Raw genomic sequence first — 24,714 nt, 5'->3', positions numbered from 1 at the left:
AGAATGAGACGTCAGATAGCTTGGCCAACCTCTTAGGGTTTGACTGTAGAAACAGTGATTACAATTGTTTGTTTTGTGAGAGATTATTCAGAGAAAATATAAAGAAAAGAGATAAAGTCAGATCATTGTAGATTCCACATAGGCACATAGAGGTAAGAAAACAGTGGAAGCCTCAAACCATTAAAGTACTTGAAAAGGAAAAATAATTGTAATAAAGGCAAATAAATATATCCAAAAGAGTAATGTCAAATGCAGCTGATGTGAAGAAGTGGGGCCAGGGCACTTCTGAGTGCTGATTATGAAGAAATAATGGGAGCTGTAGGAGCAGTTTCAGCTAATCATGGGAGCCTAACTGGGGAGACAAGGACTTTAACAAACTTGTAGGAAAGAAAATTCAGTGAAATTAGATGGGATTTTGATGAGAGCTGAAGAGGTAACTGGAGTGACTATATATAAATGACTTTGTAAGAAAATGAAATTTCACGTGAATATATTCACCTTTTCCCCCACTGTTATTTTTGTAACTTTTTGAATCATTTCAGAACAGATGACAAGGATAATAACCCAAGATTAACATCTATGTATGCCATGAATTTAGGTAACAGAAACACTACTAACATCTGTATTACAAAATTAAGGACAACCCAGAGTATCCTTATGAGAGGAGTATTATTTATGTTCTAACAACTGAAAAAGCTTTTACAATTACACCATTTTTATGTGCTGGGAGACTGAATCTGAGACGAAAACCCCCAAGAGTTCCACTGCTTGAGGATGGCAGAAATTAAAGTGACCTTATATATTGCAAAGAAATTTATGAAAGGAAAAAGCATAAGGCAAAGAGTGGACAAGAAAAGGATTAAGAAGATTTATGGATAGTTCACTAAAAAAAAGTAGAAAGAGAAAAAAATATTTAAAGTCATAACAGATCATGGGAGAAAGCTGCTGGGGAAAGAAATCGAGCATGGTAGTGTTAACTTGCTTTCTAGTGCTAATCTGCATGGAAAATGAGAGCTGTTTTTATCAGTTCCAATGTTGTTTCAAATGCTGAAGTAGTGATAATGTTTCCAGTCATGCTGATGAACAATATAAGTTTCAGAGTGATACCTCATGACAGAACTCATTCTGTTTTTTTGTTGAAGCTGGACACGTGGACACAGTTCAGAGAACACCAAGAATTTGCAAAATGACACCCTCAAAGGTAGGAAGTAAGAATGAATATCACTTTTGTAAACTCAAAGTGTGTACTAGGGCATATAATGAAAAATACAATCTTAGTTAACTATTTACTACTTATTGGAGTCAGATAACTTTTGGTATTTTACTTTTTGTTGTGACTTTTATCATGTTATTTTGACAGTGTATTTCTCTTATATGTATGACATTTTGATAATGAGACGGTTCTTAGGTTTGGGGTTCCTTTTTAGTAACTGTTATTAGAAGAAGTTTACCATGTGCCTTGTTATCTTCTCAGTTATTATGTTCTCATTAAAAAGAAATACAGGAAACATCTTAGGTACTGGGTTGAATTTCACATTAAATTTCCTATTAAATTCCCACTATGCTTCTTCCCTCAGAAGAGGTTGAAAATTATTCTATGACAGGTACATTCAATTACATGTTCTGCAGCAAAAAGCACAGCTCCACAGTTGACTACCTTCAGGTTAGTATAAGTTAAATTCTTTATGGAACAGCCTAATTGTTCTGCTTCTAATGTGTAGAACAAATGCCAGCTACATCCCCACATAGATTCCTTCTTGAAATCAGCAAGAAAGCAAAAAGAGGAACCTCTCTCTAAATGAAAATCCCTAATTCTGAAAAAAAAAAGCTTTTATTATAAAAAAAGCAGCTAATTTTTTATTATAAAAAAGCTAAATTAATTTTTTTTTTTTTTCAGTGGCAGATATCTGAGAAGATAACACTGCTCACTAGACTTCTCACAGATAGATTCTTGAAATAACTCCCCTGGGGTAAAGAAGACTGAATGACACAAATAGTCAACCTTAATTTAGGTATCTATATTAGCTGCTTCTTATAAAGAGCAATGCATGTAAGTCAAATCAGTTATCTGCTAAAAATCACCTTTCTCTTTGGAGAGTTTAAAGAGACAACCCACCTACATGAATTCCACTGTGAATTCCTTCACACCTTCAAGTGATTGAGCAATGTGGGGGGGGAGCAACTGTGTTTGACTGATGTGTTTTGATTAATGTCATTCACTGTTAACTGCCAGAGAGGATTTTTTAGAAGTGGTGGAAGTATGTGTTAAGAGGAAGGCCCTGAAAGAAGAGTATATGGAGGTATAGTAGAGTAGTTGCTTACACTAACAGGCTGAACGTGGGAAGGAAACAAAACTCTGCAATGGGTTCAAAGTGTGATAATTATTTTTGTTTGCTTTTTTCCCCCCTTCAGCTGGTCAGGACAACTACCATCACATTTACTATTTTTGCTGAAGGAAAAGAAATAAATCCTATCATTACTGTCAGTTTTGGAATTTTCTGAGCTGCTTTCTCAGAAGAAATCGCAGGCACTCTGTTTCAATTGCTTTAAAAACTGAGACCAAAAAAAAAGTGAGGAAGAATTTTGTCAAATTAAAGAGCTTAAACATATTTGTTCCTTGAAAAATTTCAGATATTAAGAAAAACAAATTATATCAGAGCCTTGCTTTTTACATACACATGCTTTTCTTCTAGCACAGCTTTTGTTTTTTTTTTTGTCAAAATTATTTATCAAACAGTATGAGTGAAACAAAAGTAAAAAACAATATTGGTCAATATTTGCCTACTTAGCTCTCAACAGGTCTTGATCTTTTAGTGCTGAGCCTTGCAGATAGATAACTCTTTGGGACCACATTGGGATTTGTAATACCCTTCGGACCTGAGCATCCATCTCAGTAGGACACAAAATAACGACATAATAGTCCTGTCAAAAACATAAGGGGGAATAGTCATGTTATTTTATTATGTTACTATTTATTGTTGCTAGAGAATGAGTTGACAGAGACCCAGGGTGTCAAAAGGGTCTCTGATAATTCTTAAATTTAATTGACAATAGTTATTAGAACACATGTGTTTAAAATATTTAATTCTTTAATAAAAATGGCTGGACAGCTGTCAACTGCTCACAGAAGACTCCAGAGTAGTTAAGTGAAGTACATTTAGAAACATTTTTGTTTCCATTTGAGCATAATTTGGTTTTCTTTTTAGAGACAGTTTATATTTCTGTCATTCTAGCTGGAAAATGTAGGAAGTTTTCAATGATTAAAATGGAATTGTCTTCCCCCAAATTTTTTCCTCTACATTAAGGGGCAGATCCAAACTCTGTTTCCTGTACAACAAACAGTCCTTGTTAGGAAAAGCACAGTTGCTCTGAAGTATACATGTGTGTACATAGAAAAAGGAGGCATAAATGGAACATGAGGGGAGAGACAGAGAGCTTAGGACAGGCTTGTCATAGAAGCCTCCCTTAGCACACACAGACTTGCAGAAAGCTTAGTGCTTAGGGGATCCTGTGCATTATCTGTGTCCTTCATCTTCGCATTTCAGCTGTGGAGAAAATGTATGTAATTTTTTTTATGCTACGTAAGTAGTATCAGGACTTTTCTTCTTTGTGTCCAGTGTACCACACAGACGAAGTCATTCTTCAGAATAGTTAACTAAGTTTTGGATTTCAATTTGTGTTTGCATCTATAAAGAACTGGATTTCTTTGTGCATTTGTTTATGCCTCTTACTAGGTAATTATTTTGGGGAATATTTTGGATTTGGGATTTGTCAAATTGCTGCTGAGCAATTTGAGAATTGTATTTTTGTGATTTTCTTGTACTATTTAATGAAGCATGGTAACTTAATAAAAAACACAGAGAAGATTTAGGGAAAGAAATGGTCTGTAGCAAAGGTAATGATAATGCATCCAATTTGCTATCTCATGTAAATAAGCTGCTATATGACCCAAAAAAGTCATATGACAGGTTTGCATTAGCTAGGGAATATGTGTACACTAAGAAAATCTCTTGTGTGTAGTCTTTCAAGGCCTTTGTCCTTTAAAATACACCTATTTATTTCTTAATTTCCACAATTCCAAAAGTATCTAATCTTCCTGCCTCTGGCAAAAACCAAAGCAAAATGCAAAGACTAAAAGACGCTTTGACTTGTGAGGAGTATTGGATCGAGTCCCAAAACAACAGGAAAAAATAATTAGAGTAGTTTTCATTTATTTTCTATTTTGGGGTAGAATAAAAGGAATTTGCATGGAAATATCTGTTTCTACAAGGACTGGCATAATTCAACAAGACAGTAATTCTATTTATTTAGTCTATTTACCTCAATCTAAAATTAATGTCTCCATACTTTGTATCAGGTTCTTTTTGCAATTATAGATTCCCAATTCAATCAGCTATTCCCAAATTCAGTTTTACAAATTAGAAACTATTTCAGAAGGCTGTCCTGAAAATCACTGGTTTGAGTTAATCTCTTTTTTTCATTTTTTTATTTTTTTCACTGTAAGTACCTGCAATCTGGGGTGAGCATAGAATTCATTTAAGAAATCCATAAGTAAGTCGATCTTCAGAGAGCTAACACAGAGCACAACATGTTTTTCTGTCTGAGCTCTGTGTCGACTGTAGTTACCACCGGACTTTTGTCTCTCCATCCACAAATATGCCAGCTGTTCAAACTGCAAGAGATGCCAATTGTCAGCGCAATACAGACGAGCAGATGTGCAGTACAACTGTATCATGACTCAACAATGTTGCATTGATCATCTCATGCCTCTGTGAAAAGCTCTTCTTAGCCTACAATGTCTTTTTCTTTGTAAAAAGGTCTCTAGTAAGTGGGTGAGATGAATAATAGGGTGATTAAAAAAAACATGCAGAAGAACCACTCTACCACACACAAAAGTGGGGTAAATCCATTAAAATATCATGAAATTACAGTAGATCGCAAGATTTTAGAAAAGAATGAAGGCTGTACCTTATTCTTTTATGTAGGTTATACCCCTGAACTCTCTTTTTCCAACACCATGTGGCATAAATTCTTCCCTCAAAAGAAAAGTTAAATTTTCACCCACTTAAATGTATACTGTGGGTACAGATACTCACATAGAAGCACCGTTTTACTCAGTTTGGCCACTAACTCTTTTCAGAAACTTTAAATTGTTCTTAAGGTGACCTTCTGTATATTCTCTTATTTGTTTTAGAAATCCAGATACAACTTAAATACACAGCAGTTGTTAATACAGCAAATTGCCATTGCCAGCTGAACAACAGATACAGGCCAACAGTAAATAGTGTTCTACCAATCTGAATCCTTTAAAGGGAATACTCTGTCAGTGTCATTGTAATAATCTGTAATAAAACATACAAACACAATTTCAAATTGTATTGTAAGTAAATGCATTTAATGTTAAGCTCGATTTAACTATGTATGTGTGACAGATGATTTTTCTCATCCACATTTAACTGATGTGGAGACTAAATCGTGAATAATGATTTAATATCATAGGACAAAAGCTCAAGAGAGAATGACTCCCACATATTCTGTGCATGGCAAACTATAGGAAGCCCCGTTATCATAACAAAGCTATAAAATAAAGTAGCTAATAATAGGTAAATTTATGTGAAAGGGCAATAGATTCCAGAGTTTTTACCTGGTAATGCAGAGCTTTTGTGTCTGAAGTGTATATTGGAACTACCTGAAAGATGAAATTTCTATTTCCTAGGAAATTCCCAATTTCTTAGAGGCTATTTTAGTTTTCAATAGAATATATATTTTACTAAACTCCCACTGAGTGAGAATATAATTGCGTTAGTCTGCATATGCATACATTAAAAATTTAGTTATAATTAAAATGTTCAAATAATTTCAAGAAAATTAACGCACAAAGTTTGAGCTTCCAATCTCCCAGGCTTTCCGTGTTGTCTGCTCACAGTGAGCTTTAGTTCACTGTCAAAGAAGCAGAGTTTGGAAACCATGGCTGTGTAGGAAAACTTTGGGGCTTCATGGTTGGCAGGTCCACTATAAGCTTTGGTAAGTATGCACAATGTCTCCCCCGTCCCCTTTTTTTGTGGCAGGAGGTCTGGAGGATGACCAAGTGTGGAACATTTAACAACTTGGCACGGCTTCCCATGTAATTTCAGGGTTTCTGTCACCAAGCCTCACCTAATGAGCTTGGAAATGTCTGGTACGAATTTAATGAAACTGGTTGACTCCTTGAAATACTTGGATTTTCATAAATGTGCCTTTTCCTCTTGGAACCGTTGGAAGCCCTAAACTTAAGTAGGCATGAAAAATTCCTATGTGTTCTGTTGGCTCTGTGTGTGTGTTGTACCGACATAGACAGCTGTGAACCCAATTTGCTTGAGTTGCACATTTAATGAGATTTTTTTCATGTTAGCACTGAGCTGTAAGAGTAAGAGAGGAAGTGAAGAGAACCACGATTAGAAACAGGGAGAGCCTGCAGAGGAAATGCTATGATCATAATGAAAGTGCTGGCTACTGTTGTTTTGGGGTTTTGGTTTTTTTTTAATTGCTTCATTAATAACAAACCCATATTTTAGGATGAAGGAAGGGCTCTGTGGTACATGACAGAAATGTTTCACCAACACTTGAAAATTGTTATTAGTGCGCTGTTTTATAGCATAAAGGTATACTATAGGAGAACAGGCAAAGGATAAAAGGAAAGAAAGACATAGACTAGGATGTGCAGAAGATAGTTATTTTTTTCTGACATTATATGTGCAAGAATAATAATAATAGTAACAATAAATTATTTCAGTTATTATTCTTTTGGTTTAAAAACAATTCTAAAGAGTAAAAAGAAATCCACATTTACCTGTATGGGCAACACCACAAGAGCAACACAGATCATAATGACAACAAGCAGCTTTGAAGGCCATATCTTGGGTGTAACATCCCCAAAGCCCACAGTGGAAAATGTCACTATGCAGAAATAAAGGGAGTCAAAGAGAGTCAACCTGTTTCCTGCTCGTTCCAGATGCTGAATTCCACAAATACTATGTAGAAAAGAATGAATAAAGACATGAAAAATAACAGCTGTACTTAGGGTCAGTTCAACTTTGATCATATACTAAGAGCACTAGTTATTTTCAGAACTCATGAATTGCTCAGCAAGGACATTTTTTCCAAAGAAGAGTAGAAATTAGTAACGGACTGGAAGTGTTATTAATATAATTATCAAATGTCACCTGTAATGAAAGAAAGCAATTCAATTTTTTAATGATTTCAATATCATAGTTACAACTTTGTTGCTAGGGTTTGCTTAGTGGCTGTTGTGAGTGAAAGGCAGTATACAGAACACCATGAATTGATGCAATTCCTTTCTAAACCAGAACAAAACAGATGGTATATAGTTGCCACCATTCAGAGATTTTTTATAAACATCTTCTAACTTTTTTTTAGGGAGAGCTTGCTGGTATGGCCAAGAAAACATACACACTGCTTTCTTTAAATCTGTTCCTCTCTGTTAGTTTCTATCTCTTTCTGTGGCAAGAGTTACTAGCATGAACTAGTTATGAGAGAATGTGTTGCCTACTAGAAGGATAATGTTGGTATAAATAGGTACTGACTGTCTAAAATAAAGTGAATGTGAGCATCGCAGGCTATCGAATTGTCAGAGGAATAAGTATCCAGGGTCAGCCTTCAAGTAGAAAGTGGAAGGTGCCAACGGGTACAAAGATTCTGCTTGCTAAAAGTACAGAATAAAAATGTCAGGCTTGGTTGTCTTTGATCACAGAGTTAATTTTTCCAGTCACACATTCCTGTGAACGAGTAGCCCAGGTTAATTGCTAATTATTTCTCTTGTAATCTGCATGATGTGCTTTTGGTTTTGGGAAGTAGCAGAATCTGTTCACAGGTCTAACTGCTATTTCATATGTTGTAGATTTTAAAAATACTTCAAGAAATAGGATAATAATATTTCAATGAAGAGCTTCCCAAACTTAAAATATGACCATCCTTAACGCAGCAGAAATACTTGGATCAGGTTAGGCTTTTAAATTATATTCACTTACATGAAGAAAATAGATTTGTGAACCACCCTGAATAGTGTAGCGGAATGATTTCTTCACAGAGAATGAAGAGAAATAATTGATATATAATATCTTGGTTTTTAGTAATTATTCTAGAACATGCAAAAAAATTATTTCTCCATGTATGGTACCCAGATGGTAATAGTCACTCATTAATAACCTACATGGTAAGATCTTTGCATCACCAGGGAGACCCTGTGTTTATAACAGCTTGAGCAGTTGTTCTTCTGTTCTCTCTTCTGTTCTCCAAAAATAATTTAGCTGTAGGCAGTGGCATTTCCAGAACATATGGATCAAATTCCCAGTTTCCTTTTCACAGTTCTAGCATTTGTAGTTTTCACACATCTCAAAATGTTCTAAAAAGGGTGGAGTTTTTCCCCGTTGTTTGCATAAGTTAGATACTTCAGTAAGAAGTGATAATTTTATATTCCTATCCAATTTGTCCCACATTTTTCACTGGAGTTGTAATCTAGATCATCCATAATTTCACTACGTTTCCAGTTTGGGGGGACATGGGGTTATTGGGTTTTGGGTGTTTTGTGGTTTTTTTTCTGTTTTTTATTTGGTTTTGGGATTTTGATTTTGGAGTTTTCTTGGGGGTGGAAAGGGTTGTGGTGGGGTTTTTTTTGTTCCGTTTTGTTTCTTGGTTTTGTTTAGTTTTTGTTTTTTTTTTTATTCTGTTGTGGGTTTTTTTTTTGTTTTGGTGGGCTTGTTTTTTGTTTTTTTTACAAAAATTACATTTTTGGCCCTGAAAATATTAACCGCAGGACTTATACTAATTAAGCTTTCTTTTGGTCTCAGACAAGGAAGTTTTCCAGCTAACTGATTTTCCAGTGTTTATTTGAAATAACGGAGTATACTGCGGAGGCATCCAAGTATGGAAAAAGAAGCTACCTTAACACTGTTATGCATGTAAGTTATATGTAATTTTAAAAGCAGAATGGTGATACATTTTTAATTCTTCATTGTTATTACTGCTGATGGCCTTAGTTCATTTTCTTCTCTTTAGTTGTCTTTTGTCGGGTACATCTCTAAAACACATAACCTTGACTTCAGAAATTAAGGTCACAAGGGGCAGGAAAGTAGCAATTACACTGAACCACTGGACTATTACACCATTCTGCTAAGTGTGTTAAATATCTGCAGATGGGTTGTATTGAAGCATAATGCATGATCATATCATTAGTAAGAATGTATTTTTTCTGAGGGTGATGCCTGTGAAATTACTTAGTATTTGTACATGCAAAAGGGTGTTTGTACATGCAATCCATTCTTTGTATTTGATAGGATGGATTAAAATGTAAAAGAAATTTAATAGCATAGAGCTTTTTCAAACTTTCAAGGAATGAGAATTATTTCTTCTCTTTTTGAAAAGAATAATAGTTTGCTGGTAGGAAAACTCAAGCCTTGATGAAGGAGATAATTTCCTCCTGAGCTTTCTGTAGCCAGCCCACCCAATCATACTTTAGCTTAACTGAGATAAGTTAATATATCCTGAACCATTTCAGCCCTTTCTAAGTGAACAGTAAAATTCCCACCGAATTTAGTGAGACCAGGATTTCATCAACTGTACTCCCTTATAGTCCTATATATTCCTATTCCTTGAAGCTGTCAAAATAATTTTGTGCCTGATCCAAATTGTTGTGGATTCAAGCTGTTTCTCATTGAACTCAGTGGGCATGAGCCAGAGCTTCTTAACAGTCTTTAAATCAGTAAGATATGGGAGCTATTTCCTCACTGCTGAAGCAGAAATTCAGCTCTTGAACAACTTGTTGAACAAATTAATTTCTTTCCTCAAAAATTACTTGCAGCTCATTTGCAGGTCAACCAAATGGCACTTGAAGCCCTAACCCTGAAAACAAAAGAATGGTTACCAGGTCTTAATTTTATTGGGTGTTTTCCTGCTCTGCCTCTTGTTTTTAATACAGCCAGAGATCATAAAACTGCAGAAAACCCTGACTTGTAAAGGACAACTTTATAGGAGTCTAATTACCAAATGAAATATTACCTCTTTAGCTCCTTCTGCAAGAATATTACACTTCAATCTCATCCCAAGTGCCTCTAAATAATCATTACTCAGCATCTATACCATGTTCCTAGCTATTTGGGCTACTGATTACATTGCATGGAGAATGCAATGGAAAAGTTATCAGCCATGCATGAAGCCAAGACTACATGAATTAGTTACTCCATTCCCCACAACTTACTGACATCTTTTAATACAACATAATTCTTTATATAAATAGTGGTATCAGATTCTTTTCTCTTGCAAATTAAGTGTTATGCATTATTTTTAAAAGATGCATAAACACTGCATGTACCAAACCAGATAGCATTATATTCTTGTCTGCTTTCTCATATTTCCTGACATAACGAAATACGCATTAACTTGGACTTCCTCTTTTGGCTGTTTTAATATCATATGGTGGTATTTTTATCTCCTTGTTCTTGTTTGCTTCCTCCTTTTCTTTCATCCCATGAAGAAACAATAATTTACTTGGTCATCCCTGGACAAACATAATAATTTCAAGCAGGAAAGTACTGTTCAGCAAAGGCAATGTTCACAACAACTTGTTTTTATGGAGAAAATAAACCATTGTAACAATAAATACACAGAAAAAGCCTAATTAAACCACAGAGCCAAGTTCAGCACCTTCTATACCAGTTCTAGGTTTCCTGTAAATTCAGTAAGGTTGGTTATTCATAGTAGATGTGAGTGAGCAGTTACAACAAAACAAAATTGGTTCAACAGAGGTGAGATTTTAGTATCCCCAAAAAACGAGACAGAAATGCAAACCATGGGTCTCCTAAAACACAAGTATTATCAGAAAATATATTACAAACTTACAGAGAACAGAAGTGTGATTTTTTTTTTTTTAAATCCTCTACTACCACTGCACTTGGAAAACAAAAAGTAAAGGTAGCAGCATGTAATATCTAGAGATTAGTCATGTTTACTTTAGGTATCATTTGAACTTTTGCAAGTGCAATCTTTGTTTTACTGGAAGTTTTCAGTTGAATTCCAGGAATCTTTGTTTGCTTGAGTATTTTATGTGCCAAAACTAACTACTGTTCATAACCTACCTCCACATGTGGTACAGAAATAAGTACTGTAGAGTATAATAACCCCTTTACCATACTGTGTAACATGCCATAGAAATGGACAGAAGAAGAACCATTTGGAAAACAGTTTGCAAGTACTGTACATTAACTATCCTTTTTAATAATCAATTTATTATAATCTATTTTATACCTGTTTGTATTTTCATTTGTAAGTGTTTGCCAACTATGTCTGACTTTCAGATTTTCTAGAGATTCTAGAGATTCTAGATTTTCTGCTGTTTACAGGTACAGCCTCTGGAGGTCTACAATCACGCACCAGAGGCTGAAGCCAAAAGTAGAGCTGCTTAGTGTCTTCAGGATTAGGTAGCATAACAGCATTGTTTTCTTTGGACTTCAACATTGAGCTTCAACTTGTGTAATTACTTTTCTTGTGTATTAACTAGTTAGCTACAGGAACTAGCTAATGAATATGTTGAAATCAATGGGGATTAATTTTACCAGGATCAGTGAGATTCTGTGGTATAAGCTTAGCACTTGTATTATTACAGAAGTGAGCATCTATATAGTCAGTCTATATATTAAGCGTTCTCAGTAGTTTCTCACCCCAAAACTCTTTAGTTTCCACATATCCTACCACTGAATGGTGATGTTAGAACAAATTACAGACTAAATTATGATTTGATGGTTTTGTACTGCCAATTGCTGTTTGTGTTTTTAAACTTTTCTGATGCGACTGTAATTGTGGATAGTCCATCAACTATAGTAAATACCTACGGGTAAAACTCAAATAGACAACCATGTTAACTTTCCAGGAAGTACACGAGCAGGGATGTGAGACATACAATACCACTATAGTGGCTTTAACTCTCCCCTTAAGGAAATGAAGATTTGGAAGAGTTCACTCAAGATGTTTAAAGAAAATTCTCAATCTTTACACCAAAATAAAATGTGGCTATAGAACAGTTCCTACTCTTCATATTGGGAGGCATATAATATTTTTTAGAAGTCTGATAAATGCATGGTCTTTTTTTCCTGAAACTGGCAGAAGGTGCTCACTACTTGCCAAAAAAGTTAATATTAAGATGGTGCCAGTCTTAAATCCTTGAAATTAAAGTGATGTTAGAATGAAATCGAAGTGATGTTAGAGAATGCCCTGCTTTGTACAGAGGCAAACAGTTTTTCATACTGGAAGTTGTCTCTGTGGGATGTTCTCCCTTCCTTAGGGCACTAATGTAGTCAGGTGCAGATTTGTCCTATATTTTAAAATCAGACATTATTTGAAAAGCAATTCTCAGTGCCTAAAGAATGTAAACAGAACCATTAAATGCTGAATTTACACTTCACAAAACTCTGCACTGATATAACTGAAGTGACACAAAAATGTTTTTTCATTCACTTTATGAGATACATATGGAAATATTGTATGTTGTTTTTTAAACGATAATACATGTCCTCTGAATTGTCATCATCTTCTTCCTATGACACACTACTGAGCTATGTAGTCTGGTTCTACTAAAGGTGAAGATGTAGATAACCGCCTTACCCAGTGCCTAAAAGCCTAATGTTTTCTGACAGAACTTCTAATTCTTGTGTAAATAATAAAGAATAGGCAAAGAAAAAGAACAAGGGATCCGAAGAAACTGCAGCATGTAAAGGAGTGAAGGGACAATTAGAAAATACTCTGACCAATAATAAAATGTCTGTCCTGTCCAAACACCCTGAAACTGAGGTTTGAAGTCGCTAAAAAACAAATGCTTCTGTTTTCCCCAGCTCTGCGATGCTTTCTCAGGTCTTTCATGAAACCTAGGTTTTTTTTTTTTCCTGAACATTTTTCAACAGAAAAGCATCTTTTTCATAAATAGCATTTAAAAAAAAAAAAATTACTAGTTTAAGTAGGCATGCAATTTCCAAAATGTTAAAATGACAAAAGATATGATATATATAATATATCAAATTTAAGAATTACAATGAGAACTTTCAACTTGCACCTTTCATTCCTTATAGAAGACTTTAATGCTGTGGGAACAACCGAATTCCAGGATATAGAAATTACCTGCATACAAGACAGTGAAAAGAATGAGGAGGACAAAATTTAGCAGCTCAGACAGTTTTCTTTCACTACATAGCAATCCCACAATGTCAGAAATGAATTCTGAATTTCTCTTCAGCTGGAAATGTCACCTTTTCCTGTATTCCAATTGTATCTTTATCCTTGTTGATACCATTATTGCTTACCCATAGTGTTTAAATAAGTATTTTCCTTCTTTCAAAGATCAGTATATGTATCTAATGGTTGCAAAAGCTCAACTTATAAAAATAAACTTCCACTAGTAAGCCATGTGACTTCCAGAAACTGCAGAACATCTTGTTAAGCAGAACAGGATATTGTGAAATGACCAACTGTATATAGATATTTGTTGAAACCGAGTGAAAGCCTTTCTACTCCTGCTGCTGCGCTTTGTGAAGTGAGAAGTGGAGCTGCAATAAGACAACTCCAGTCATTGAGACTGCCCAAGTAGAGTCCTGCTGTAGGGAGAATTCAGCTCATGTATTTACATAAAAAAGTCCTTGCACACATCAATCTGTATGTCCAAAAAACCACCTGTATTTTTGTCTCCTTTCAGTGGCCTCCAGATCTTTGTTGGTGTACAAAGTAAATCTTGGCCTTCCAACTTCAGTGCATGAATACTGTTGCAGCTAAGACTGCTCACACAAGAAGTCAGTAACTATTCTGGAAATACCACCAGATACTGTTCACACACTGGGCATTACAGAATTAGGTAATATTACATATTTATAATTTCTCAGGAAGAATAATTAAGCTATTAATAGTTTTATGTGTTGTGCTGGAAAATTCAAATGCGTGCTTCCAATTTAATACACCTGATACGTTTTGGAACATCATGCTTTGTGTTTCTTGCAGTAATCTGAAACACTCTTAAAGCTGTAACAGTTGTTACGCAAAGCACCCATAATCCCTCAATCAAGTTGAATTAATGATTGAAAGATTCATTATCTGAATATTTGTTAAATGTGTATAAGCAACTCATCCAGCATGTAGAATCAGGATAGGAATTGGAGACATAGGTATTGATTGTAACCAAGTATACATATATTTCATTTCCTAGTGACAGGATGTAGTCCACAGTTACCCTGTTACCATAAATATAAGGACTTTTATTAATTTTTACTAAAAATGAAGAAAACCTAAAAAATGCAAACTGCCTCTAGGACTGTCTGAGCCTAAGTTTGTTTTGAGGTAACTTGAAACCAAACTAACCAAAACCAGGACACTCATGGAAAATTTTATTCAGTTTCCAAAGCCTGGTATTATACCACTACCGCTGAGTTGTTCAGTTATCTACTTGACAGATTTTAAACTTGCTAAACTTGAATTTTAATAATCAGCTTTGTAAAAGAAAAAAAGCCCCCCAAACCAACGAACCAACCAAGCAAACAAAAAATCTCAAATTGCATGGATAAATTTTCTAAAAGGACCCAAAAATGGCCAACATCCATACTGGATTAGGGAAAAAGCTCCTCTAATTCAGTGTCCTGCTGTACTGAGAGAAGTAATAGATTTTTAATGAAAGAATAAACAAAACCAGAATGGAAAGATTCTCCCCTGAAATACTCTGCCTGCATTAAAAGACCTTGTAATAATAATCCAGTAAGCACACGTTAGTTGTGGTCCAAGAGCACACATTTTCTCTGAAGGAGCATGAATCAGCAATATGTCTATCCTAGCCTAGGCACACTTCAGTCTCATTACATGCATTTATTTGTTGTAAACAAGCTTGCAGCTCCTGTCCTTGAAGTACTCTAATGTTTACATGTATTCTGTACCAAAGCTGCCTACAGTAAGTGTGTTTCCAAACCACACTGAAATGTGTAGTATCTTTCAATACCTGGAAAATCCTAAATGTCTGTATTCCCTTATGGCATCTTATTAGGTTTGAGCAGCTTCTTTTGTGCATCTTTGGTGGTAAAAAAGCTTAGCTTCATTCTATTCAGATAGTTTGCAACATATCTCGTTTGCCACATTTTTGATTCCCATATAAGGTAGGCCATGGAATTAAATAAATGTTTAGGAAAAGAGCTGATTCAGTACAGTTTTACACACGCTCAAGACAGGGTCAGTCTTAGATGATTTATAACTTTACAACCATTACAGTGTTACAGCGTAATATAAGCTACTGATAAAATGATTTTGTTTGTTTTCAATCTAACTCAAGTTATATCACATTTTAAAGATAAATGGATTTTATTTTATTGTTAATATTAATTTTGATTTATATTATTCTCAAAACCTGACAACTTTCCTTTTTCTAGTTCCTTCCTATTATGACAGGTTTTTTGTGGAATAGCGTTTTGGAATTTTCCTCCTAGTTTTCCTTCAATTCTGGTGGTCAAAACTCACTCCTTATCAGATTTTACTTTTTCATTTGATTCTCAAGGGTATTCATCATGAATTTTCCTTACACTTCCATCCTCTTTTACATCTCTTTGACAGCCTCTCGTTTGTTTGCATCTTGAATGCAACTCTATTTTGCTGCTCTTTTATTGCTGCTCTTAAAACGACTGCTTCAGAACAAGCCAAATTACCTTCCTCCAGTTGCAAAATTTTCTGGTTAATAGCACTTTAAACAAAAACTAATTTCTCAGAAATTTACAGGTAAGTAATATTCAGGAAGAATGGTCTTTCCTGCACGGCTTATCCTGCTGTGAAACTCAGACCAATAGTAAACGCAGGTTAGAGTCATCTAAAACTTGATTCATAGGAGTTACTGCTTGTTCCCCATAGGCATGAAAGGTACTGCCCTTTGGAAAGCACACAGGTAAAATTTTTATTTCCAGTTTAATTTTCCATAAAACGTATGTTCTGTTGCAGTTATACCCAAGCCCTGTCAGAAGTGAATTTTATTTGCAGACACTGAAGAAACTCATTTCTGCTTGCCTTATTTATATCTTACTTGCAATCTTTTAATGTGCTTTCACAGCCAGTCCTCACTGTCTGCATTAAGCTTATGTTTTTCACAGAAATTTTAATTCACATTTGTTTTCATCATCAATTATCTAAGAGGACTCCACAGTATAATGATAATGATCACAATCTTCATCATTAGAAGACATGGAAAACAAAGACTGATATCAGAAAGCTGACTTTTTCTGATCCAGAACGTAGGCTCTGAGATCCCCTTGAAGCCACCTTGAAGGTGTCTCTGAGGCCACCTCACAAATTCTACCCTTTTCATTCCAGGTCCTGTAAGTCTAGCTTGTAGAGGGATTATTCCATATACGAATATGTGATGTATAACCAAAGCAAGAAAAATTAGTCACAGCATATCGTTTACTAGGAACAGCTTTTTATGTGTTGACTGAGCTGATGGATTCTTTATTAGGCACCCAAAAGGGAAAAAAAGCACTTTTTGAGAAAAACAATAGAATATGCATTTTAAAGACTAAAGGGTGAATAAATAGAAGACACAGACACGTAGGCTAGAAACTGATTAGAATTATCTGTTTCTTATGGCAGCTGCTTGTTGTGCTTTAGATAATCTTTCTGAGAACAAAGGAGAGAGGTTTGCAGCTATGAAGAGGAGACAGATGGAACATGATGGACTTACTTGAACATTTTGAGAAGCCCAAATGAAGACCACTGTGCAATGCTACAATTATGCAGTAACACAGAGATAGAAATCTGTTTTACTCCTTCTATTGCACAATGTTTACACTTACAGCAAGGAGTTTATTCTGCAGATGAATATTTATAGATCAGTGCAAAAGCTTTCTGACAACTTAAATGAGTATGTAATCTGTTCCCTTTTGGATTTTATTACTGCATTGTTATTTACTTCTTAAGTAGATATTTGTCTTTTTATGAACTAAAGATGATATTTTATATAACTGTTCAAGATGCTGAATATAAGCATATTCTCTAGGATTTTTAATAATATTGAAAGTATCAGTGAAAATAACACTGCATATTATTGAAATGATAAAGTTGTGCTGTTTCAAAATATTGTAACACCCTTTTGTTTATAAAATGAAGCAGACAGGTTTGTTCTCTAAATCACAAGCTAGATGTACACATCTGGTTTCTGAGTCTCTGGATGTTGGATAAAACACCTTTATGGGTGGGAAGTTTAGGTAAGGGGAAACTTCCTATTGTTTTCCCTTCTGGAAAACTTAAATTTAGAAAAAGTGTTTAAGGTAAGGTAAAAGTCAGATCACTTTGGGACAGTGGTGTACACTTCTTGCGTTTCAAGTTGCGCTGTGAAATCTTTGGTTCATCAGTGGTCTTTTCTCTGTTTGTTGTTATTATTATTATGAGTGTTACCCTTCAATATTGCTGCCGCTATGTGCACAAATACAGCATCATTTAAACTTTTCGTTTGCTGCACAGGTGTTGTCATTGTTGGTACCTCTGCCAATCACCTATACAGAAAAGAATGAAGGCCACTAGTTACTGTCAAAGCTGTAACATCCTTGGCAACATCTGAAACTATTTTATTTCTTTGATTCCTCTCAGTCTTGGGGTACTGTCATCATGTTCCTTATTTTTATGGAGTACTCTTGACATTGTGAGGGATAGTGACAAGGGATGGACTTACTATTAAATGGGAGGATGAGGGCAGTCTCAGCAACAGTGGTGAAAAATTCTGACCAGTAATTACACAGATATTGCTGCAGGTTGCCAGTGGGGTTTGCTGGATTTGGGCAGCAGAAGTAAATCCTGTAAGTGTGCATTTCTATTAGTACATCAGTTCAGCTGCTACATTCCGTATTCTCTTAAGAAAGAGAAAGATTGTCCAAACAGCCAGTGAGCAAAATGTAAGCATACACTCTGTTGCTGCTTTACAAGGGTAGTTTCTGTCAAGCTGGTTAAATGACTGGCTGTATGAGCACTGATGTCCAGCCTCTGTTTAGAATGCTATCTGTAGGCTAATGATGAGCAGAAGTTTGCTGAAAAGAGTAGTCCAAGATGCAAAGGACTGCAATAGAGCTCAGCAAAGAAGAAAAATGCCTGCAATTACAGGAGATCATTCTGTATTGGACAACTTTAAATAGCCTCATCCCTTTTCAACCTCATTATATTCCTTTTATAATATATTAGTAAACACACTACTTTGCTGTAGAATGTAATTATGACAGCATTTTTTGCCCAAAGGAACTGAAAATTTGGTTTCAAGCCTGTTGTTAAGTTTTCAGTCTGCAAAGCTCACCCATGATTTCTACTTAAATGCTTACTAAATGAATACTAATTTCTTTTTTCTTATTGCTGTGACTCCACTGTAATATACAGTATATGCAATTTCTCATTTTTATTGCCAAAATTTAGAGCTTACATAAGCATAAAAATACCCAGCTTTTTTTTTTTTTTTCAAAGAATAGGAGAATATATTCAACTTTAAGCTTAAATTTGAGTTATAAGTACACGGCTAGATATTTCACTGAGGTTGAGAGATAACAAAAACCCAATATAAATTACTATTTTTAACCTATTTTAGAAGAAGGCTTTAATTGCCAGTGGAAATACAGAACCTATTAATCGAAGTGCTGCTTATTTGGATTATACCCTGAAGGGTCTTTATGTACAGATTTCTACTTTTCAGGGGAGAGGGAGAATGGAAAGCAGTACTTGCTAACTGTGCCAGAAATACAAATTTATTAAGGCTCAGACACCATTTAGAGATTAATCTTTAACACTCTTTGACATCAAGTTGACATTTAATGGTTGTGACTATTAAATAGTTGTACCTGTATGTTTTGGAAAGACCTTTGTGGAAGTCCACAAGCAATTATCAGATATTGAGTTTACAGGTAACATTTTCATAATGAACCATACATTTAATTATCTACTTTCTTTATTTAAGCTCAGTAAGTAATTTTGGCATGTGACAACTCTGGCACGGGGCCTCTATTGCTAACAAAAAGAATATCACAAACAGGTGAATTAGAGGAATCCATGGACGTTAAACTTTTACATGTATTAGTTTATCACTCAAATGTGATACTGTGTTTGGATGACTGAGCCCCTAATCTTCACCTGTTTGAAAAACACCTGTCTAAACACTACAGTGAGTTCCAGTGGGATAGCAAACGTACAGAAGAGAAAAATGAGATTTTTTTCTTTTAAAATCCATTGTAAATGCACTGAAATCTGTCTTCTTTCCAGATCATCTCATATCACATCCCTAACTCTGCCAAAGCCTCTGAGATGTCTTTTCAATATTCTGTAAAGTTATGCCTAATACAAACAGAGTGTGAGTGAGTAATTCCTGGTGGCTGATGCTAATTTCTGCTGGTATGGTCAGAACTGTATCAACACCTTTTTGTAACTCTTCACTTTCTGTTTTCAGGTATGAACTTTGCTAAACGTCACACCCTTAAAATACAGTTGGAATACGAAACAAACAATGAAAGTGAACAAATCACTAAAGAGCTGTGTTGATCACAAGTCAGCATAATGAGTTGCTGTTCATTAGGGAACCAGAATAACTGATGCCATCTAATAATATAGTTAAATGTGTCAGCAATTACCATAAACACGAAATTTTAGTAAAATAAACAGTTTGTCAGCCTAATGAATGAGTCAATGAAAGACTTTTAAAAGTCTGCATGTTAACGACAACTTCATTTTGGAGCCAGGAATTGTGAGTGATGATGGTTTGCTGCCAGGCATTGAATTTTAAATGGTGAAGAAACATCCTCAACATAATCAGTCATCCGTTGTTACACATGGCATTCTATCTGCTACTGTGTTACTGTCCAAAATGATATAACATTCTCAAAGGCAACATGTGAGTAGCAGGTTTTTCTTTTTACTGCAAAGGTAAAAGAAAACGTGAAACATAATGCCTTCCTGTAACGAAAGAGATGGAGAACAGAGGTTTTTAACACTTATTATATATATAAAATTGCCCCTTTAAAGGAACTTCACCTGCTTTTATTGAAGTCCTCCCAAAACCAAATCAAAACCTAAGATTTCTTTTACCAGTATGATGATACAGTATTTCACAACCTGAAGACTGGTTGTATTCCAGATCTGTTGTGAAGGTAACATGCATAATTTGCATAAGTAACATTTACATTTTCACACAAGATACCTACTTAAAGCCTGTGATTCAGCAGCAGATGTATGTGTGCATGTGTGTTTATAAACCAATGGAAAGCTTACTAGAGAGCCCACATCCTAATAATTTGCATGTCTTTGCATGCCTGTTGAGTTTACCTCCATAGCTCCCTATGTATCAATCCCCAAAAGCTTTTTCTTTTATTTCTGCAGATGTCTTTCATGTGCTGATGCTTTTGAAGACATACATATCTCAAATACATGTTGCACATATTAAAATGTGTTAAGTTTTAGGTTGTTTTTTTTTTGTGTAACAGAATATGGTATTCTATTTCTCTTTGACATTCTTTACGTCCTTGCTCTTTAGATAAGAGATTTTGAGATTTTTACAAAACCCCCTTTATTATACCATGGAGTTCACAAGACAATTACAGAATTATATGTTATGGCCCCAATTCTGTCCCTATGTACAGAAACAGGACAGAGAAAATTAAAGCAGGCTTTGCTAATTTGATCTTAATTTACTAAGAATTTACGTATTCTTTACAGCCAATTCTATTATCTTGTGCTGTGTTCCTGAAAAACAAGGATGGGATTAACTTTGAGGAATTTAGACTCATTTTGAGGAATTTTATGAGCTGTTTTACGTGTGTAGCAATAGCTTGATTTTATTTATGTCCTACAAAATTCAAACTATGATTGCTAAAGAAAAGATGCTATGGAGATGCAGTCTTTTAGAATTGTATTTCTAACAATCCAAATGTTATAGGACTCAAAATTATTTACTTTTTTTCCTCCTTTCGTATTGGTAATTTGTCTTTGCTGCAAGAACACCCTTTGCTGGTAATGGTATTCAATAATATTTTTACTGCAATACAAGATGTTATGATAACAAAAGCTGAAAATTGTTCTCCCAAAGGCATTTTTATAGTACATAATATTTTGCAAAATATTGTGTATCCTGAATGCTCTCAATGCATCCTTAATGAAAAGTTGTCAAGATTATTGTGAATATTAGCAGCATTTGATATCTGAGAGATACTTACTGGGGACAACATTGGGAAAGAACCTGAGAGACATTCTGTCTCCTTCTTGAGGAGGAGTTTGGTTTTTAATCTATTTATACACTTAAGTTACATATGCATATTCTGATTACTGAATTTTCAGTACCTTCTACTGCAGAAAAAAATGACCTAGAATGTAGAGTTACATACCATACGAAATATTAAAATACTGTGTGGTACAACAGAGAACAAAAACTGTGGGTAAGTTTATTTGTCTTTCTAATTTATTCAAATTTAACTTTGCCAATCTTTATCTAAATTCAGTTTTGAGCTACTGATTTTCAGGTTAATAAATGACCCACAACCGGTGCTCAAAAATCAGGAAAGGTCTGACTGTAACTTGAAAAGATCACTAGTACCTGAAGCCCTGACTCATCTTCCAAGGTGCAGTAAAACAACAGAAATCTCTCAATCATGTTGTTTATTTTCTTAATTTATTTTTTTCTATGCATATTAAAAAACTAGGAGGATTTGCTTATAAATAATCTGTTGCTGACACTCCATTTTAATGAGGCTCTGTGAGGGGCAGCTTTCTGAGCTAACATTTAGTCTTTGATTATTTCTAATTTTTAGAAGATGACAAGATGACTACAGATGTGTATCTATCTCACACTTAGAAGATAATTTAGATTGAACTCTCTAACCTTTATGATTTTGTTCTGTGGACCACAGTAAACAGGCTATTCAAACGATTATTAATTTCATTGGTGTCTGTGTCTAGTTTTAAATGTTCTATTACATCAGCTGCACAAAGATTTCCCTGCATGTAGTACGGGAAAGATGCTGACCTAATTATTTTAGAAATAACTATGTAGAAACATCTAAAAAGATTAACAAAGGAAATATTATGTCACTACCAAATTAATAACTAAAATAGCATGAAAATCACTGTATAATTATCTAGGTTTCCATAGAAACCATGTTTGATGGGTTGCCAAAAAGACTTCTGATTGGGCTTTAATACTTCTGCTCTCCCTGTAATAGACATGATTTCTGTTCTGCCTTTCACAAACAACTAACCATTTTTCCAGTAGCATGAGTCCTTATCCTATGCTCTTTAAGCAGCACTTACACAAAGCTTTTTAAGAACTCTTGAACTTGAAAAATGTAAAAATATTTTTAAAACCACAACAAATACCATGATACCAAACAACAGAAAAATACAGAAAAAAGAATAGATTCATATGTGGTAATATGTCTGTGTTATCACAACACAATAGTCGTGTAAAGATAAGCAAAGGCATTAATACAAGAAACAAGTTGGGGTCTTTATTACTTGTCATTGTAACTTTTCATTAAGTTTTCTCAAAGGCTTTGGCCCTTAAGTACTTATAATATGGATGTAAGCAAATGATCCCCAGTGCTAGCAAAGGTGAAAAAGGTGTGGCGCATTCCATAAATCCATATTCTACTAGAAACAGTTTTATCTATATTTGTTTCAGTTAAATAATCTGTATTGACAGCTATTTCTGGCAAGACTTTTTGCATGCTTCTTTTACAGCAGATTGTAGTAAAGCCACCTTTAAAAATTTCTATACCTAAGGAAAGAAAAAACTCTATGCAACATTATTTTCTCCTGCCAAAGTTGAGGGAAACATTGTCTTTGTGTTCATGCACACAGTTTTTCCCAGAAAGCAATCAGTCAGAAAAACTCTAATTGAATTTATACATTATTTGTTTGCAAATAATAAATGGATATTTAAAATATTCTCTAATTGACCTTCCAGAGGCTGCACAGCCTTTTCATTGTTCCATCACTTAAGGAAGCATTAAAGTAGTGTCTGAAGTAGACCTCAATTCTAATAGTATACACTCAGAGGAAAACTACCCAAACACACTGCCGTGATTCCAGCAATTGAGAAGCAGGACAAGGGCAGGGTGGAAGCTGGTAGAATGCATGTGCAAGGTACTTACGTGTGCTCTCTGGCCTACTTCTAGATCTATCTGTTAATGTGTGGAGAGCAGTGCATAGGAATATTTCAGAATGGAAAATAGAGATCCTGTGTTTGAAACAAGCAAGCTCCTAACAGATCTGCTTTATTTCAGAGAAAGAAAAGCACAACTGCTATTATTTCAAGACTTTGAGGGATTCTTGTCATAATTAAATAATTTATTTTGCATTATTTACAGTTACTTATAACTTTCAATTAAAGTTCTATAATATTATGGGATTTAAATTCTGCAGCTCCTGTTTAGTCTGTAAAATCCTGAGGCATCAAGTGCTTTACCACTTTAGAATCTTGGATTTGATCAAGCTGAATGACAGAATCAAAGTTTAATTTTGTGCTATTTTGGAATGCACAAAATATCTCCAAATAAACTAAGATTGGGCCTAAGCACTGAGTGCAACAAAACACAACATCATAGAGAGAAGACCCAAAAAACCCACATTTTATTCTACATTACATAATCCACCAACACTCTTCAAATTCATCTTAATTAATGCTAGACATCTTTCTTGAAGAACTGCCATTGTAAGCTCCTGATATTATCAACACAGAAGGGCAAAGCAGCACAGACCTCCATGTGGTGATTTAGTTCCCTTTGAATCTGAATTGTGCTCTGGGGTGTCTGTCTCTGCTTGTTGATAAAGAAAGGAAACAGAGCATTGAGAATGCCTTATTTACACTTAATATTACATGGGATTAACCCATTTTTGTTCTGTTGGTATTTTTCTATAGCATAGTGTTCCAAAACTGAAGGTCTTGATGTGTCTTTTTTGGACTAGATCATTGTCTGGATTTGTTTTCATCCTTACACACAACTTATTCATACTGTTTCCCCCAGACAAGAATTTTGTCTGAGTAATTGTCATTGAGCATACAGTACTGGCATACTTTGTTTCTTCTGTAAATTAGCATGTGGAAACATCCTAATTTTCTGAGGAAGCTTGAAGGGTAAAAAGAATGTTCAGATTGACCTCAATGAGCTTTCGATGAAGACATAAGCAAAATTTGTGCAGGCTTCTTAGTCTTCAGTATGGAAAAAAAATACATGTCCATCTTAGTTTGTAGCCACCTTTTTCACAAGCTAATCATTCTACACTGGTGATATATGACTAATACTGATTTCAAAAGCAAAATAACTCTTAGTAGATGATTCACTGTGTCACAGAAAAATGCCTGAAATAGTCATTCACTGTTACTCGTAGTCTTGCACAGTTTACAGAAATAATTAGTATTCCACTTGACAAACAAGTGAAAACATCCATTAGCTAAATGACACAACATATACTTTGACTGAGTCTACAAATTTCACTAGAACTCTATCAGTGGTAACTGCTGAACAGTCAGAGGAGTACACATCTAGTGTATTGTGTAATTGCTCTCGTTAGGAGGCCACTGAGGTATTTAAAGAAAGAAAAATTACTGGATAGCTTAACCTGTCTTTGAAATCAAAAGAGGAAAAAAATGCTTGTATGCAATCTGTAAGCTCCAGATACATAGAGTTGGTTGTATGAATTTGT

At 34.8% G+C, this 24,714-nt stretch overlaps 1 protein-coding gene and 1 long non-coding RNA gene across 8 annotated transcripts in view; one reads left to right on the top strand and one right to left on the bottom strand.

Annotated features, from left to right (window-relative positions):
• Positions 1–24,714, bottom strand: part of KCNT2 (potassium sodium-activated channel subfamily T member 2) — a 132,215-nt gene that overhangs the window by 52,329 nt on the left and 55,172 nt on the right. For all 7 annotated transcript variants that reach the window (XM_057429290.1, XM_057429291.1, XM_057429294.1 and 4 more), the window contains exons 10-12: positions 6,830–7,010; positions 4,508–4,672; positions 2,786–2,922 (exon numbers count right to left, since the gene is read on the bottom strand). In XM_057429290.1, the coding sequence (XP_057285273.1) occupies positions 2,786–2,922; positions 4,508–4,672; positions 6,830–7,010 (483 nt within the window). The remainder of the gene's footprint in view (positions 1–2,785; positions 2,923–4,507; positions 4,673–6,829; positions 7,011–24,714) is intronic.
• Positions 13,810–19,466, top strand: LOC130609880 (uncharacterized). Its single transcript, XR_008974905.1, has 3 exons — positions 13,810–13,888; positions 18,986–19,060; positions 19,288–19,466. It is a non-coding gene; the product is annotated as an uncharacterized LOC130609880 (long non-coding RNA).

The sequence above is a fragment of the Pezoporus wallicus genome, unplaced genomic scaffold (genome assembly GCF_028554395.1).
Source record: "Pezoporus wallicus isolate ANWC-B61680 ecotype Strahan unplaced genomic scaffold, APGP_CSIRO_Pwel_v1 contig_593, whole genome shotgun sequence".
Taxonomy (NCBI): Eukaryota; Metazoa; Chordata; class Aves; order Psittaciformes; family Psittacidae; genus Pezoporus; species Pezoporus wallicus.
Note: the sequence above shows the minus strand (reverse complement) of the source record. Positions and strands in the feature narration are given on the sequence as shown.